This window comes from Rhizoctonia solani, chromosome 9, assembly GCF_016906535.1.
Source record: "Rhizoctonia solani chromosome 9, complete sequence".
NCBI lineage: Eukaryota > Fungi > Basidiomycota > Agaricomycetes > Cantharellales > Ceratobasidiaceae > Rhizoctonia > Rhizoctonia solani.
The window spans coordinates 1143866-1161915 of record NC_057378.1 but is presented as its reverse complement, the minus strand read 5'-3'; the positions used below and the strand labels follow the sequence as shown (position 1 = coordinate 1161915).

General features: G+C 47.9%; 6 protein-coding genes across 6 annotated transcripts; 3 read left to right on the top strand and 3 right to left on the bottom strand.

Moving 5' to 3' along the window:
• Window positions 1–1609: 1609 nt before the first annotated feature.
• On the bottom strand, window positions 1610–3625 carry RhiXN_07904 (TCP-1/cpn60 chaperonin family (T-complex protein 1); the record flags this gene model as incomplete). The annotated part of the gene is made up of 6 exons (XM_043327720.1): window positions 1610–1742; window positions 1797–2763; window positions 2825–3083; window positions 3147–3307; window positions 3361–3411; window positions 3463–3625. The coding sequence occupies 6 exons, from the start codon at window positions 3623–3625 to the stop codon at window positions 1610–1612; spliced, it is 1734 nt and encodes a 577-aa protein (XP_043183105.1).
• A 188-nt stretch (window positions 3626–3813) lies between these two features.
• On the top strand, window positions 3814–4297 carry RhiXN_07903 (heat shock protein 10 kDa, mitochondrial; the record flags this gene model as incomplete). Its single annotated transcript, XM_043327719.1, has 4 exons — window positions 3814–3816; window positions 3869–3952; window positions 4006–4191; window positions 4247–4297. The coding sequence occupies 4 exons, from the start codon at window positions 3814–3816 to the stop codon at window positions 4295–4297; spliced, it is 324 nt and encodes a 107-aa protein (XP_043183104.1).
• A 3441-nt stretch (window positions 4298–7738) lies between these two features.
• On the bottom strand, window positions 7739–8477 carry RhiXN_07902 (uncharacterized protein; the record flags this gene model as incomplete). The annotated part of the gene is made up of 4 exons (XM_043327718.1): window positions 7739–7825; window positions 7894–7978; window positions 8025–8218; window positions 8271–8477. 4 exons carry the CDS (start codon window positions 8475–8477, stop codon window positions 7739–7741), a joined length of 573 nt encoding a protein of 190 aa, XP_043183103.1.
• Window positions 8478–10935: 2458 nt separating this feature from the next.
• RhiXN_07901 (tripeptidyl-peptidase I) lies at window positions 10936–13385 on the top strand (the record flags this gene model as incomplete). The annotated part of the gene is made up of 13 exons (XM_043327717.1): window positions 10936–11183; window positions 11239–11398; window positions 11460–11767; window positions 11820–11881; window positions 11940–11968; window positions 12027–12143; window positions 12195–12296; window positions 12350–12428; window positions 12484–12573; window positions 12631–12901; window positions 12959–12982; window positions 13038–13272; window positions 13329–13385. The coding sequence occupies 13 exons, from the start codon at window positions 10936–10938 to the stop codon at window positions 13383–13385; spliced, it is 1782 nt and encodes a 593-aa protein (XP_043183102.1).
• A 1230-nt stretch (window positions 13386–14615) lies between these two features.
• Window positions 14616–16800, top strand: RhiXN_07900 (DNA-directed RNA polymerase subunit beta'; the record flags this gene model as incomplete). Its single annotated transcript, XM_043327716.1, has 3 exons — window positions 14616–15217; window positions 15272–15734; window positions 15805–16800. The coding sequence occupies 3 exons, from the start codon at window positions 14616–14618 to the stop codon at window positions 16798–16800; spliced, it is 2061 nt and encodes a 686-aa protein (XP_043183101.1).
• Window positions 16801–17315: 515 nt separating this feature from the next.
• On the bottom strand, window positions 17316–17999 carry RhiXN_07899 (thioredoxin-like protein 4A; the record flags this gene model as incomplete). Its single annotated transcript, XM_043327715.1, has 6 exons — window positions 17316–17341; window positions 17390–17459; window positions 17518–17545; window positions 17597–17644; window positions 17696–17739; window positions 17787–17999. The coding sequence occupies 6 exons, from the start codon at window positions 17997–17999 to the stop codon at window positions 17316–17318; spliced, it is 429 nt and encodes a 142-aa protein (XP_043183100.1).
• Window positions 18000–18050: the final 51 nt, after the last annotated feature.

The following is an 18050-nucleotide window of genomic DNA, read 5'->3' as shown; positions in this document are numbered from 1 at the left end:
AACACAAGTGAGTCGCGGGTTACAGAACACTGAGAGTTAGGTTTATTGATCCGCTGCACCTCTCTTCATATTTTTGGTCCGGGAACAATCGGCGGGTGGATCATGTACGATACACGTGTGCACCATAGTAGAACTGGAACGGTATATCTTTTCATCGAAAAGGTGTCAGTATTACTTTGATTGGATGTATCAACCAAGGTCTGAGGTAAAACGTGGTCACAAGTCGAACGAATTGAGCCAAAACTATTCCTAGTCGCACTAATATAACAAAATCCCACTAAAAAATAGTTCCATTTATTATAATGCGTTGGACTATGACAACATGCAGGCCAACGCCCAACTACCCCGATCCCGATTCCAATCCCGCCAAGTCCCACGAAGAGACGCCATAATAGGAAAAAATTAACACCAAAACGACAGACCAAGAGTAGTCTGAATCGAGTTTCGCAATCCCCCCAAAAAAAAGGGCTGCGAGCCGCAAAGTGAACTCAAGGGCCACACCTGTCTCCCTCCCCCTCCTCACAAGCCACCACCCCAAACCCGAAAACACGTCCTCGTAACCCACGAGAAAGGCGGTGCGGGCAACACATAATTGGGCCACAGCGCCATCTAAACAGGCGGCCATCCGGGTTACTTGTACTATAGAGCTCGTAACATAAGCACGCAAGCATTAAAAAAAGCAGCAGGAAATTACACGTCTGCGCTGTAGTAGTAGTAGTAGTATAAGCGACATGAATCGCAAAATTACACACCGAACGGGGGTCCGGGAATTGAACTTGAACTAGTGTTCGTATCGATCACCGGGGAACCCACCGCCCCTCTCTGAGCATTCTCGACCCGTCTCAAACGGCTGTATCAGTGCGTGATCAGAGGTCGAGTTGCGCTGTACAAGCGCGCTGGGTCCGAAAGACATGTTCGGGCAGGGGGAGTTTTTTGTTTATAAAAAAGGGAGGGAGGATAAAAAGTGGGCCCTGTCCCTGCAGAGTTGTTCCAAGCTCGTCGCACATGTAACCCTCCCCTCGCGGATCTCCGGGCGATACATCAATGCACGATAAACGCGTGTCTGATGCTCTGCTCGACCAGTTACGGTCGGCGCCAGCTAGACGCAAGCACAGAGGGACTAGAATGCTCAGACCTTGGCCCGCTCGCGAGAGTAGTCTAGAAGACCTGTATGTGACGAGCAAATGCGGCTTTCGATCTGGTGTGTTTGTTAGTTTGGGGGTTTGGAATAAAAGGGGAGTTAGACGTACCTGTCGTTGGTGCAGAGCGTGCAAGAGGCGGCGAGTCATTTTATAATTTGGTTGATTAGGGCCGGTTGGGCCGTGAAATTAGTAGAGGTTCGGCTTCGCTCTTCGGTACCCGGTCGCAGTCCCGTGTAACGACAAAGTGCGCGATCATTGGACTAATTAGTCCATTCATTTACTTGACACCCTCACACTCGCATCGACTGGAGATATTCATGAGCGGGGGAGTTCATCTTTAATTTCAACACACAACAACCAAAAACAGCTACACAAATCGAAAAGAAATGCAAGTGGGATCAAGAGTGTAAAAACAGAAAAGAAAAAGTGCAAATTAATAGACCAGATCGACCGATGAACGAGGATGCTTAGAATCCACCCATGCCGCCCATACCTCCCATACCGCCCATGCCTCCCATGCCTCCGGGGGCAGCAGGAGCCTTGTCTTCTGGTGCCTCGACGATGCATGCCTCGGAGGTAGTCAACAAGCTCGCCACGCCGCTGCAAAGCACGATATCAGTATCGAAGAGACATGACGAGATACACCATGCCTACCTAGCATCGACAAGAGCGGTCCTGACGACCTTCAAAGGATCGACAATACCCCTCGCGATCATATCCGTAAACTCTCCCTTGCTGGCATCATATCCCCACGTAAACTTGTCGCCATATTTTTCCAAAATCTGACCAACAATCACGCTTCCCTCTTCCCCTGCATTCTCAACAATCGTCTTTGCGGGGCGCTGCAACGCATTCTTGATTGCGCTCACACCGAGCGACTGGTCAAAGTTGGACGTCGCGACGGATTCGGGTGTGAGCGAGAGAGCAGCCTTGAGGAGTGCGACACCTCCACCGGGTACGATACCTTCTTCGACGGCTGCGCGCGTAGCGTTCAACGCATCGTCGTAGCGATCCTTCTTTTCGCCCACTTCGACCTCGGACGATCCTCCGACCTTGATCACGGCCACACCGCCAGACAGCTTGGCGAGACGCTCTTGGAGCTTGGTCTTGTCAAACTCGGACGTTGTCGGGTCGTTCAGTACAGCCCGGATCTGCTCGCACCGAGCGCCAATGGCGTCCTTGGACCCGGCGCCGTTGAGGAAGATGGTGTCTTCCTTGGTGATCGTGATCGAGCCGGACGAACCCAACAGGTCTGGGGTGACTTGGTCCAACTTGACGTCGACCTCGTCCGAGAAGACTGTGCCGCCCGTCAAGATGGCGAGATCCCCGAGGATGGACTTGCGGTTGTCACCGAACCCGGGTGCCTTGACTGCACATACGCTCAGTTGTCCGCGCAGCTTGTTGAGGATGCAGGCTGCGAGCGCTTCGCCATCGACATCCTCAGCAATGATCAACAACGGACGACGGGATTGGGCTGCGATTTCGAGCGAGGGGAGGATATCCTGGAGGGCCGAAATCTTCTTCTCGGAGAGCAGGACGAGCGGTTTCTCAAATTCGGCTTTTTGGGTCTTGACGTCGGTGATGAAGTACGGGGAAATGTATCCGCGATCGAACCTCATTCCTATATTCCCATAAATTTAATTTCAAATTAATTTTAGGTGGTGAGCGGAATAAAGGCGCACCTTCCGTGATCTCGATCTCATCCTCGATCGTCTTACCCTCCTTGACAGTGATTACACCTTCCTTGCCGACCTTTTCCATAGCGGTAGCAATAAGTTGGCCGATGTGAGCATCACCGTTGGCGGAGATAGTGGCGACCTGGGCGATCTCCTCGGAAGTGGTAATCACTCGCTTGTTGGCCTCGAGGAACTCGATGACCTTGTCCACTGCCTTTTGAGCACCACGGCGGAGGTCCATGGGGTTGCATCCAGCTGCCACGTTCTATTCATACAAATTCGATAAATTTCTCAAAGGAATCTCATACATATAGATCTGAGAACTTACCTTGACACCCTCAGAGTAAATCGCACGTGCGAGGACCGTGGCAGTTGTGGTACCATCACCGGCGATTTCGTTGGTTTTGGAAGCAACGTCCTGGACGAGGCGGGCACCGAGGTTCTCGAACTTGTCTTTGAGCTGGATGGACTTGGCCACAGTCACACCGTCTAACGCCGCCCGTCAGTTGGATTTGTTCAAATGGTTGATTAATCGCACTTACCCTTGGTGATCTTTGGGCCGCCGTATGGCTGCTCGATAATCACGTTCCTCCCTATATGCGATCAGTCCAAACTCGCTATCATATCACAAAGACCGGACACACCCTTGGGACCAAGCGTGACAGAAACGGCCTTGGCAAGGATGTCTACGCCCTTGAGCATCGCTGCCCGCCCCTCATTGGAGAACTTGACTTCCTTGTGTGCGCCTCGGGAAAGAACAAGCGAACGGGCGCTACGGGGGAGACCCGAGAGCGAAGTACGCATCATGCTGGTTGAGCGGTGCATTTTTGATAATAGAATTAATTTAATGTCAAGGTGAGAGAGAGGGAGGGAGAGGGATGGACGGATGTGGTCCGAAGACTGGGGGGTTTTGTGCCGTGCAACTTTTTTGATGCGTACAAACACGGACAAACTTTGCTCAGGAAGTTTCGAGAGTCTTTGCTCCGTCCACCATCATGGTATGTCCCGCGGCATGTGAACGAGTGATAGTGAAGGCTTATTGGGATTTAGGCCTCGCAATTGTCGTTCAAGTCGATCAAGTCTGTCGTCCCTCTCTTGGACCGTGTGTTGGTCCAGAGGTTCAAACCTGATACCGTACGTCTCTCTTACACCCGAGTTGGGAAATACTTATGTATTTATTTCAATAGAAAACTGCCTCGGGAATCTTCCTTCCATCGAGCGCAACCTCGAGTCCTTTGCCCGAGGCCACAGTCATTGCCGTCGGTCCTGGCGCACGGAACAAGAAGGGAGAGATCATCCCTCCGTCTGTCAAGGCTGGTGATCGAGTTCTGCTTCCTGGATGGGGTGGCAACTCCATCAAGTTGGGCGAAGACGTAAGCGCTTGAGAACTATCCTCTGCTATATCTCCGCTCACATACAAGTTTCCAGGAATACTTCCTCTTCAAAGACTCTGAGATCCTCGCCAAAATCAAAGAATAAACCATCCCCTTTCGCTATCACCCATTGTATCTTCAGACATTTGTTTATTGTAGTCCTTTCTTCGCACGCACCACTCCCTGTCAATTTTTCGTTGGGTCAAATGAAAAAATTAAAATTAATCGCGACTACGCAATCGCTGATCACCGAAAAGTATATTTCAAATTCTAGATCGTTCTAGCATGATCGACGTGAACCGGCTATTCAGGTGGGCTTGGTTTGCCGGGCCCTTTAGCTGACGAATGACAATGTGTGGGTACGCCCATTGCGCCCACGGGACCTTTCTGTTGCTCTCAGATATAGAACCGATAAGCCGTGGTTCGGGGCCTTGGCGTGAACAGGCACTGGTATTGTTAAGTACCAGTGCTGATTTTGTTGGAGTAAAAATGACAGTACAGCACTGTACCTCTTATCATTTGACTTCACTGATACTCGCGCATATAGTTCGTCGCTGATAATCATGACGGTATCATTCTAAGCAAGGTCTCTTGTTCCTCATAGAGAAGGCTGGCGCCAATACTGTGCGTCCAGAAGTGAAGACTTCCCAAGAAAAATCCGGTTAGTAAATGCTTAGGGTCCGAAAAGCCCCAATGCCAAGTGACCAGTCTAGAGTGAGAATCTGGCTCAACCGGTTTCATACTCAAGTTGGTCAGTAAGCTCAGACCGAACGTACACGCGTACGATATGTATTGTTTGATACACAGCAGTAGCCCACAGATGAAAATAACTAGCCCGGGTAAAACATAGCCGGTCACATTACAACCTCTACCTTGCGAAGCTGAAACTGAGTACCTTGGGTCTCAGTTCGGTTCGTAAAGAATAGCTATCAGTTGAGTGTAAACGGTCTGAGTTACTGGTATCTGAGATATTCATTAAGAGTACTTACGCCTCTGCCATTCGGGCCTCTCGTGTAATACAGTCTAGGTTTATCCTGTTCAAGGATGCCCTTGATTTCAAGACTACAACCTATTAGCGCTTTCGCCTTGACAGGATATATATATGTCTTACTAGTAGGTTTTTTCACCAGTATCGTCGTCGCCCGGAGTTGAAATCTCGGTAATATTGAAAACCGAGTCCGGATCCGCTAAGCGGGGAGTAACAGAGGTTCTGCAGAATGTGTGGAGCCCCCTGTTGGAACGAACTTTGCTGATATTGCAGTCATCCCAGTAGACGAAGAAACCTCCGGATACTTTATATACACGGAACTGATAAAAGCAAGTTACTATAAGTTTGTTTGTTTGTAGGATGTACTAGTGCTCTCTGATCATATGCTAGTGAGTGCGTCCTAGGAGACATGTCGACATGACTGAAAACATCATTGCCATGATTGGACACAGTCATACACCCAAGTCCACCGGTTCCATCCTCTTGGCAAATATTATAGTAGCCTGTTTCAATAGACGCCAACGACAGGAGAGCAAGATAGGCGGTGGTGAAGAGAATTACAAGGCGAAGCATATTTGAGTGTGGTAGGGGGAGAATAAGCACTTCTGAACTTTACTTATAGCCAAATATGATGTACTTCCGATTCTAATCAAGAAGAAATAGCTCACAAGTTCATGGGCTCCGAGGAGATCTTGAGGAAGAGATGTGAGCATGTCATGAATTAAACTATAATAGGTTAAGCCCGGGTACCTAGAATGTATTCTGACAACCATTATGGCGTTTATCAAGTTTGCCAAGGCCATATCTTCCTCGCGTATGTCAATGCGTGACAGGCCGACAACTGAAAAGAAGTGCGGAGTCAGATTGATTGCAGATGTATACAGTGAAATGCATAATGATAGACAGTTCAAATTGTCCATTACTTTTTCGTGGTCGTCAGACTTGTCCGGAATGTCGGGGGACGCCCAACAATAGTGCCAGTACCGATACTATGCACCACTCACTGTAGTCCCAAAGCGGAAGGGAATAGTCCCGCTGCATATTCCAGCGCAAGCTACACCAGCAAGCGTGGCCAAAATTATGGTACATCATGCTTCGAACTATCTCACGCCTAACATATACACTGAGTCAGTATATCGGTTTGAACTCATCTACACAAACGTGAGGCCTTTGCTATCTTTCAGCACAGGCGCCGGCCTCTGCTGGCGGTAAGATAAACTCTAGTAGAATTTGCCTTGTAAGACTTGGTGTGTAAAGTCAAAAAGCGATGATATTAGTCTAGTAGATTTCGATATGAATGGGCATAGTCTGTCTATTCACCATAACTTGGCGTTCATTCGTCGGCAAACAATCGAACTGCGGTATGAAGTATATCACTCATCTACTGGTACATTTACTGTATTGTTGCTGGGGGTTCGTACGGTAGACATCCAGAGATTGAGCGGGATGACAGGTGTGGCTGCTTCGATATTAAACTTACAATATAAGCGGCTACATTGATAATATGGTACATTGTCACTTTGGCTATGATTGCTGATGTGGCTCGCACTATAACATATGCAGTAGGACCGTCCACTTCCGCCTCGAGACCATAGTGAGTGGCCCGTAATTACAGGTGCTAATACTATTGTTGGTGACCCCGCGAAGTGCCGGACGGCTCCGATGGTCACGAAAAAGTGATGGCGATCTTGGACTGTGTATTCTTATGGATTTCGTGATAAATTTTCCAAGTGCATACCATTACCGCTGATCCCAACGCATGACAGACTAACAACTAAAAAGAAATGAGAAATGAGATTCATTACAAAGATATAGCCATAGCCAATAGTATAAACTACCTATGTCTGTCAATCTTATCTCATAAGTCTTCGGGGGCTAGAATGAAGCGCTTGAACCTTGACTGCGGATGCTCATTCGGCTGATTGGATGAATGATACATTATACGATTTACACTCACACGCCACTAGGATTGGCTTCAAGTCGACGCAAGTAGAGCCCAATGATAGTTATATTGTGAACTAAGCTATACAAACAGCCGTAGATGCGGCAGAAGATCGGGCAGGACTAGTAAAAGGTTATGGAGCCCTTCAGCCGCATAAATGAGTTGGGTGCCTAATTGTTCACATTGATATCCGAACGAGTCTAAATAGGGACTCAGTAAAGAACCAATACAAAGCCGTTTGCAGATCAGTCGACACTGGCACTTTTTATCGTGTCGTCTGACTGTCAATAGATACCACAGAATCGCATAGCCGCTAGACTGCTGGATGGCATTCCGGGAGCATGGTTCCTGGATTACACCCAATGTGGCCTCCACATTTGTGATGCTTGTACTCATCGGGTCGACACCTATTGGCATCGCCGACTTGTCACGACAGCATCACCTCATCGTAAATGCGTGTAATATGTATTAAAGTGAAGCAAAAAGTGGCCTACAAACGATTGTGCTGACCTTACACACAAATAGGGATCGACATTAGTAAGTACTGTGTTGATCTTGTTGGAATAAAGACTAAATATACAAGCCACTAAAAGCCGAACCAACGCGGTTTACAAGCGTCAAGGCACTGGGGTAAAAGTGAACTCTGTAGTGAAAGGGAAAAGGTCCAACTCAGGTAAAGGTGAGCCCGACAATGTAAGTGTTACCTAGGGCATAATTTGGATCAGTTTGGAGCGCTATATTGGGAAAAAGAAAACTCATTATCTTAACTCACGTTGCTGGTACATGACCCATTTACCAATTCATTGTAGCACTCTACAAACATTCTTCTTGGGGGTTCACGAGCAATGGTATCAATGCTAACATAGGTTAGTTTTTAAACGTTGGCACAAACTTCAGACTTACTAGTACGTCCCAGCTTTATTAGAGATCTGGGTCAATTTGAACTCCTCAGAAACACTGTGAAGGTCACCACAGATAATGGTTGGAATACTTGAAAAACTATTTGTAGATCTAGATCCTACGTAGGGTGCACAGTGGAATTGTACATTCTCAAACCGGACATTGTTCTCATTTTGAGGGTCTGGAATCACAGACCACTTGGACCCATCATGTAAATACGGATTGAAGCCAAGGAGCATACACACTTACCAGTGCTTGTTGGGTTTGCCTATCTTCAAAGGGCCCAACTTGTATTTCTTCGTTTACACCATACTCAGAGTATAGCAACGAAGGGTTAAGACCATTGGGCCTGACACTAATAGTATATTTTCCTGCACTCAAAGACAGGACAGGACTAATCTTGGTTGATAGTGCAATGAAGGAGGTAACAATAATGGAAAGGTAAGGCATGGTCATGGTTGAACGTACTTTCCAGTTGGGTGTTCGAGCTAGTTTTATACCAACCTTCTTCACATAATTTGCGGTAAGCCGAATAGCAAGGCTGCAATATTGATCAAGGAAAACAACTTGTCACCCCATTACATACCGATTGAATCCCGGTATGTAACATTAGGGTGACCAATGGCTAAAACGGATCAACTTGATCAAGGTAAACTTATCTCATTATTGTCAGAACACAATAGATTTGTAGCCGAATAGAAGCTGGAATCATTACTGGTTATAAAAATGTGAGTAATAATGATGTCAATACGCCATTGGTATTCTTCAGGTTCAATTTAGGCTTGATGGAAAAGTGCTATGAACTGAATTGACCACGGGTCTGATATCAAACCAGGGTTCCAAGACAGGCACTAAAAGTCGAGTAGCAAACTTTGCTCAAGACTCGCTAAGAGCAAGATTCAAGATACAGTCGGTCCTCTTGACTCATAATGGATATTTGCACTGGTAACTTTGTTTGATTCGCCTAACCTGGGCTCACACCAATAGACCTGTCATAAACGCAGGACATCTTGTTGGGTATGCATCCGCACTTAGTTTTGATAGTGTAGTACTGATTGCTAGATGACTTGGGCGCTGATTTCAATACGATTGATTCCCTCTAGTAGAAATCTCCATGGCCGCTATTGATTGACAGCGACTGAATGGGTTAGATCCGAATAGAGCATGGGGTAAATTTAGTTTTTGCGAGCCGAGAGCCAACTGTACTTCAAAAATCGATAGGCTTCAGCTAGAACCAACTACCTAGAACAAGAGGGGCTAACACGATGAAATCGGGTGTTTATGTGCGAATAGAAAGAATCAGGACGCTCCTGTCCGCTTATTCTATGTAGCAATTATTACACATCACGGGTGTGCTTGATTAGGACTAGTGGGTTGATTTGCTCAACCAACTCTCTATAAGTTCGGTCTCCGAATGCATCCGCTTTCCCACATCTTTCCTGGCACTCAACATCATGATAAAGTGGTCATTAAGACATTTTCTATGGTTAGTGTCACTGCCAGTTATATTTCAGCCAACAATGGTATTGGGAGAGTTACTTGACGGCGTGTATTTGATTTCTCAAAAACCTCTTGCGCAATTAAAAAACAACACCTACTACCTCGCTTTGTCCGGAGTAAATGAAAAGACGCAGCTACGCAAGCTGGTAGAGGGGTCCGATACGCAGAAGGTGAAACCTCCGTTTGCTGTGAATAATATACCACTAACATTACGTTCGATAGTGGGAGATCACGAATGTCCCCGAGGGAATCACTCTGAAGAATATAGGCTCCAATTGCCATGCATATGTGGGCTCGCTCTCGACGGTACTCCCAATCGGCGCCCCCCTTTTTTGTTCGCTGGCTGGTACCTCATCTCCCGAAGTTTTTCAGTCAGACCAAAACGCGGATGGAAGCTATCAGTTAGTCTTCTAGTAGTGCTCGAATAACTCTAATAACTTGGAACTTTTCAGGATTAAGCGTTTCAATTGGCGTGATCCTTCCTTGTTTTATCTCATGCACACAGTGCCGCTAAATATTTCACTTGAGTTCCCGGATGTATATGGAAACGTAAGTACAGCTCGCAATGTTTGATATACATGTTCTCATGTGTAGGCGGTGCCAGATATCCTTTGTCCCATTTGCCACAAGTTTTGCGACGAACTTTCGGTTTGAACGGTTGTCTGGCGCATGAAAATAAGCATTCACCCATTTTTATCGGAACATTGTATATTTTGGCTTCTCAGACTGGGAAAAGGATATGATTTGCGGGAAACTGAATCCGAGTGGGTTGGCAAGTCGTTATCATATGTAGCTTGAGATTCGACCATCGAGTGGCTGTCGATGATATACCGTTGGTTTCAGTCAAGATCTCACTTCGTACTTTTGTAAAACTCCGTTCATATAGGTTACCAGCGTTGGGCTAAACAAGTGTAGTGTTTGCATGCGGTGGTTGCGATGTTTTGTCACGTGATAATAATCTGACTGAGCCTTGATTTCCATTGCATTTTCTTCTTTTCTAGTTCGCCCCCAACCCGATCTCAGCCCAGCAATGTCCGGATCGCTATCGCTGCTTGAGGTATTGTACCATCGAAGGTGTCTGGGTGGTTGGCCTTTTTTGCTAATAGGAAAGTGTGATGTTTGGCTTCTGTCCATGAGTATGTGTTGCTATTAATAGCACGCCCGCGCTTTGTGCGCTCTGTAAGAAGGAATGCATGGTGCTCCCGTCGCTTCCTATTTGACCTTATGTCATCGGTCGGATCTCCTTTCCCGGAAGTCCACACTCTTCAGTCCTACTGGGAGGGTTCTTTACATGTGGTTACATCACTTCTCTGCCCAGTCCGGGGATTCGCATCGCTTATACGGAGTCATGAACCCACTGGAAGAGCTATAAAAGCTTTCCACGAGCTATCCTTGGGATTTATCGTCTTTGACCATGTACGTGCTCACCGTACTTGCTCTCGCGTCGCTTGTCGTAGCGTCGCCGGTCTCCCAGGATTTCACTACTCGTCATGCCCTGCGCGAAATTCCTTCGGGTTGGACTAGAGTCGCACGGGCTCCTGCAGACCACAACATTGATCTACGTGTTGGACTCAAGCAAGCTCGCATGACGGATCTTCTTGCTATCCTCGACGAGGTGAGCAACCCAGCAAGCACGAAATATGGAAAACATTTATCGAAAGAGTGCGTTCTCTCTACATTGTTCAACCATCTGTTTACTTAATTAAGGAGTACTTAGGGATGTCGATAAGCTTGTTGCTCCTCGCGGTGAAAGCGTCGAGTCGGTTGAAAAATGGCTTCGGTCTCATGGTGCCACGGTATCGGGGCGCTCTTCAGCCGGCGACTGGATACATGTCACTGTTCCTGTATCGCGTGCAGAAAAGATGCTGGGTACCAAAGTGAGTTAATAATAGTATCATTAATCTGTGTTCCAAACGATTCGCTTGTCCCGGAAACCAGTACAATATCTACCGCCATACCTCTGGGACCCATATTGTTCGCTCGGAATCCTACGCACTACCACGCTCTCTTGATTCCCATATCGATGTTGTTCAACCAACTACATATTTTGGCCGGATCAACGAGCGTAGTACAGCCGAGTCCTCTTCCGAGCTTGAGAAGCGTGCATCGACAGTGTTCGTGCTTCCTGATTCCGAGGATGAGAAGCTCAAGCAAGTTGCCGAGGAGCCGGCTGGAAAGGTGGAAGCAGCCGTGCCATCAAGCTGCAGCTCGACCATCACTCCAGCTTGCTTGAAGGCGCTATACAAGTGAGTGAGAATATGGTTTTCAGTTTCAAAGCTTACGGGGCGGTTATCGTAGGACCGATTCGTACACACCCAAGGCCGGAAACTCTAGCTCAATTGGAATTACCGGTTATCTTGGTAGGTCTTAAGCTCTCATAATTGTTGTGCGATTCTCTGACTTCAGAGGGATATTCAGATCAATACGCAAGCATTTCCGACCTTCAGGTACGTTTCACGGTATCACTTTATAAGTATGCACGCTAATATAATCGCGATCGATCAGACCTTCTACACTAAATTCGATTCAAGCGCAGTAGGATCAACTTTCAGCGTTGAGCTCATCAATGGTGGAAAGAATACCCAAACCAACCCGGGCATTGAAGCCAATCTTGATGTTCAGGTAAGTCTTTAAAGCGCAGTGTAATGCTCACTACTCATCAGGACTTGGTAGTATGCGGGAGCTATCTCTCATCCAATTCCGCTTACATTTTACTCGACTGGTGGCTCTCCCCCTTATAAACCCGACTCCAATACGCCTACCAACACTAACGAGGTAAATATGCCCTCAAATTCAAGTCGAGATCCTGCTTACAAATGAGACCTTAGCCGTATTTGGAGTGGGTCAACTATATGTTGAACAAAACCACCCTCCCACTTACCATTAGCACCAGTTACGGTGATGACGGTGTGTCAACTGATTGTATATGTTTATGACTGCGGCCTAATATTTGGTCAACCAGAGCAAACTGTTCCATTGGACTATGCTACTCGAGTTTGTAGCTCGTTCGCCCAACTCGGAGTGCGAGGTGTCAGCGTCTTGTTTTCTTCTGGTATGACCCCGCAGCTTTCAAACAAATAATTCACTAAATTCGATTGTTGATCTACAGGTGATGGGGGAGTCGGCTCTGGTACATGCAAGACGAACGATGGCACAAACCGTACTCGTTTCCAGCCTATCTTCCCGGCGTCTTGCCCCTACGTCACTGCGGTGGGCGGAACCTACAAGATTGCTCCCGAGGTTGGCGTCTCGTTCTCCCAGGGCGGATTCTCAGACTACTTCGCCCGCCCAAGCTATCAAACTTCTGCGGTGTCTACTTTCCTCGGTTCTATTGGTACCACTTATTCTGGATTGTATAACACGACCGGTCGTGGGTTCCCGTAAGTGCCATATATTTCGAGAATTATCCATATCTCATCCAAAGCGTGTTGATATAGGGATGTGGCTGCTCAAGGGAGATCGTACGTCGCAGGTTTATGACTATACATCACCTCTAACTTATCATCCTTCTTCTAGCTTCCAAATCATTCAAAAGGGGTCAACCACTTCAGTTGCTGGCACTTCAGCCTCGGCACCAGCATTCGCGGGTGTGATTGCTTTGCTCAATGACTATCGTTTGTCTCAGGGTAAATCGCCGTTGGGTTTCCTTAACCCATGGCTTTACTCAAGCGCGGCCTCTGCCCTCAACGATATTACATCGGGAAGTAACCCAGGGTGCGGGACCAACGGGTTTACCGCCAGAGCCGGATGGGTGAGCCTTTTTGGAAGTCGTACAATGGATTTCTAGGAGACTGACTTTTGCACCAGGACCCTGTAACTGGCCTCGGCACTCCAGACTTCGTCAAGCTACAAGCTGTCGCGTAGAAGTGTATGCCAAAGGTTCCTTTTAAGTTGTCTCGTTTGAAGCCAATAACGTGGTAAAAGCTACGATGGTTGTCGAGATAATGTATTAAATTAAAACACGTCAATGATTTAGACTAAGTATATGGGAAAAGATATTGTCACAGAGACTCGATGGAGTAGTGTACCATTATATTGAGCCTGAATTCTTTCGATATTCGGAAATCATGAGGGTAGATGATCTACCATGGATCTAACACGTATCCCTACACGACCACGTGACCGTGACCTAACTCTCATCTAAGAATTATTCAAGGCCAGGTGAAGATTGTAGCCCCCCGTGTCATAGAGCGAGAATAAATTATAGACAAACTGCGAGAAACTGTGTTTGCTCCTAGTCAATATCGCTAGACCTCAATTAAAGGGCAGGTCGATGGACGGGTTCCAACCTCTTATGAAGACAAGTCGGTGAAAATTGGACAAGTGTGCTCACCCCGCGAATATGGTTTGAACCTCGTTAAGTCATTCTAAATGACAATGTCGCATTTTGAGTGAATTCCGTGGCTATTTGGACCATGCATTTCCCTATCGCGTTGTTCCCATTATCCAAGAGGCGCTTGGTATGGTAGAAATATTGGCCCAAGCAAGCGCTTCAATGTACGCCACCGCCTCAATCATCCCAGATATTGTTAAATGACACGTTGTTATACATTGATCATAGAAAACTTGGACCATTGAAAGCCTTGTTGAGGCTTTCATGATCTAAAATCAGTTAGATATGGCACAGAATGGCGCACATACCAATACACAAGGGGTCGTTGCTCACTTAAAGAAGCCGCCGTTGGGAACACCTCAGCACTCAAATTACGCGTCTCTCCCCCATATCCCCTCCAGAAACCCGTGGTGATTGACGCTAAGCTATCACTGTGCTCTAAGCCCTCCAGTCTTGGTTCGCATCTGGAACGTATTGCCGAGTACCTGATTGTAACTTTATCCGCGTATCGCAGCCCAAGGCTAGGCTTCGTACATGTGCGTTCTACTCAGTCTGGAATAACGTGAGGACTGATCGCAGACGTTTTGGATACAGTACCACTCTATAACTAGAAAATAAGCACCACTATAGGATCCAACCCTAACGTTACAAGGCAAACTTCAAGGCTCTAACACTTCAGGTTTGTAAAAAGACTCGACAACCAATTGCTGAGATTAGTGCTCACACAACTCGACGCACCGATTTCAGACCAGTCTGCGACTATGCAATCGCCGTTCGTGAACCCTGTCGATCCCGCAGCACAAGCTCAACGGCCCGAGAGAGCCCACTCACCACCTGCGCCTCGGCACCGAATTCCATTCTTGCCTGGGCCGACCTTGGAAGATGAACATCGGATTCTAGCTGCCCAGAAAAACGATCCGGCACCCCCACGGAACAATGCACTCGGGCTCTTTGCGCCTGTAGTGCGATCCCCCGCCATAGCTGAGGGTGTTGACAAGAGTAAGATCTACGAGCAGCACCCTATCCCGGAGTCCCCATACAAGGTTGCCTCTCTACCAAAGCCTCGAGGCCCATTACTTGAGGCATGGAGGACTCGTATGGGACTGGACGTGTCGGCTCCTACAGTCACATCTACAACTTGTAGGGGAGGTCTACTCCCAACTAGGGTCCTTGATCTCATCGCTGTGATGCTGTTGCACGACGCACCACCAAAGACACGCCCGCGTCACACACTCAAGGAATTCAGTCTGGCGTCCAGGAGATTCAGGAGTGTGGCGGCACCTTACATCTACGAGCATGGTATCTTAGCAGCAAACGGGGACGCGGGAGTATATGCGCGCACCGGAAACAGCAAATATATTCGGTAAGTCATGTATCTAGATTCTTAATTGTATTGGATGTTAATTCCAGCGGTTAGATCACTTACCATTCAGTTCGAGCCGCACGATCCGTGGAACCCTCACGGTGCCCTTATGGACCAAAAGCTCTACCCGACCCAGCTCCATACCGCAGACCAGATTCAAGAAACCGGACTCGACCATTTCTTCCCGAACCTAACCCAAATCTCATTCGTCGCCAAGTTTTCGCCCGACGAGGCACGTATCAAGTGGCTCGCCGGTTCGCACATCTTTGGGCCCTCTTTCGGAAGTGGTAATTTTGAACCCACGAATCGTGCCAAGTTGTACGAAAGCCCCGGGTTCTTGGCGATGAAGCTTTTGCAGCTGATCCCGCCCAAGGTCAAGACGGTTGGATTAGATGCGGACCTTTCGGAAGTGGTCACCAAGTTTACGATCGCGTTTATGACTCGAGCCGGAGACCCAGCGGACGAGGTTCGTTTGGATCTGGTCACGCGTCGCGATCAAGTCGTTCAGGAGGTCGAGGTGAGTGTTCTGTCTTGCATCCGGATAGTGCTCTGGAAGAAATAACACCCTATCTTTTTTTTTTTTTTAGTTTGCGATTCATTCTCATGCCTCTTCGTCGACTGATCCGACTCCCGCACGGACGACGATGGTCATGTACGGTCCCTCGTACGGTACTCGTGTTGTGTGGGACGGAACCAACCCAGAGAGCCCATCTCAGACTATCTGGAGTCGATTCGAGCAACCGGAGAAACAATCGCAAGCCGAAATGAAAGAAGTTCTGCCCCCGACGTGGGAAGAGTTGGGGCCCGGACCACGACGCACGACTCGCGAGTCCACAAGTCCGTATAAAAGCCCGCCGTTGAACGAGGACGAAGATGGGTTGCCGAATCGCAAACGGGGACAACTCACGGCGTCGGTCAAGAATTCTAAGCAGGTGCCGATGTATGCCAAGGACCGAGCCCGTCAGCGCGGACCTTTTCCCAAATCCGAACCCGAACCTGAATGCAAAGTGGAGTCGGCTTCCGAAGCACAGCCGGAACACGGGCCAGAGCTAGAGCCAGAGTCCAATTTCAAGAGGGAGCCGGGGCCACCGTCAGAGCCAACTGACATTCCATTCGACCAAAAGTGCGCCTGGATTGCGGGTAGCACCCTCGCCCAGTTCCCCGAAACCATCTCGTCCACGTTCAAACAAGTCAACGACTCAGCCTTATCCACCAGCAACATCAACACCTCCAACGTCGGCCGTCTCCAGCTCCAAGGTGAAGATGCCGACTATCCTGAATTTTGGCGGTTTGTTGATAATATGTCCGGGAACGAGTCTCGTATTGGGGTTTGGCATACGACCGCACGTGCCGAGGTGGAGACGTTCATGACGGCGTATAGAGAGAAGCGGTTTGGGGATAATATGGAGGCGCTCAAGTTGCAGATGTTGCATGATATTAGGGCGGATGGGACAGTGGTGGAACAGGAGCTTGGGCTGGTGGACCGAGAAAAGGCCGAGCGGACAATGGGTTCCAGCGTTGGCACTTTTGCTCTTAAGTCTGGCTCCGGAAGCCAGTCTTCTAAACGAGCGCGCATTGAGTAGGTCTGCAGCTCGGGTTGCTGGATCCAAGGAAACGAGTTGGGCAATTATCATACAAGTCTGATGGAGGTTATTCTGTAAACGACTGATCCGATACACTCACTTGTTTTCCATGTCTACCACCAAAACCAAATTCTTTTCTTGGATCCCGTATCGACTTAGATGTACTTACCATGATCATTGGCGCATTTCATCGATATCTATTTCATAAAAGCTAGTGTTACGAGGCGAGCACGTTGACATGCGTCTGCAAGCCCCGCATATTTCAATTCTGCTACACGTGTGTTCCTCCTTGCAAGCCGCCTAGACTGGGAGCTTGGCCACCTATTCGAGTTCCGTTCAACCGAGAAATGGTCATGGGTCTGCAAAAAGGCCAAAGAGAACATAAGTTTTGAGTGTCGCTAGGTACCAAATGGCTAGTTTCGGCCTTGGGAAAGTCAAGGGACTAGTAGTTTTGCGTGTGCGTGAAATCAGGTAATGTGAATTGCAATATGAATGTCCAATGAGGAGTAATACATCTAATAGCGATAGCGAGTAGAATAATCTAGAAGCATTGTCAGAAGGAATGTCGGATAACGATGAAAAGACGCACCTTTTGGAGATACAACAAGACCGCGACCTTTTGAAGCCCCACGGTACACGGTCTCAATAATATCAATCATCTAACATGGCGCAAAGGAATCAGGGGACAAGAACCACTTGATTGTAATATAAGCGCACCTCTTGTTTGTCGTCCATAGCCCAGTTGCTATAATATGCAGTGTAAAAATAGGACATGGTTGAGTCAAGTACCGCTTACATTTTGTTGTTGTTACCCGTTCCCAAATCAATCATTATGTGCTTGTTTCTAGAACGAGTATTAATAGCGACAGCCGGAGGAGGCGATGCAACCGCGTACCGGTAGAAAAACATGACTGTACACGGATCGTACAATTCGTACATCTATAACCATATCAGTACAGCCTCAAGAATAGTCTTCACCGGCAGACCTTGTTGAAATCCGGAACCTGGGTAATGTCGACCAGGTAGATGACAGCGAAATTCTGGACTTTCTCGGCCACACCATAGAGAGTCTCGTCCATCTTCATGCAGGAAGAGTCCCAATCATGACCAAAGCGTAGGACGACGACTCGGTCATCTTCGGATAGAATCGCTTGGTCCACATGCCAGCCAGTAGGAAGGTGGGGAAGAAAGTAAGACATAGTGGGGTGGTGGTGGTAAGCGCTGAGCGTTAGTCAGAGGCGAGACCTCAG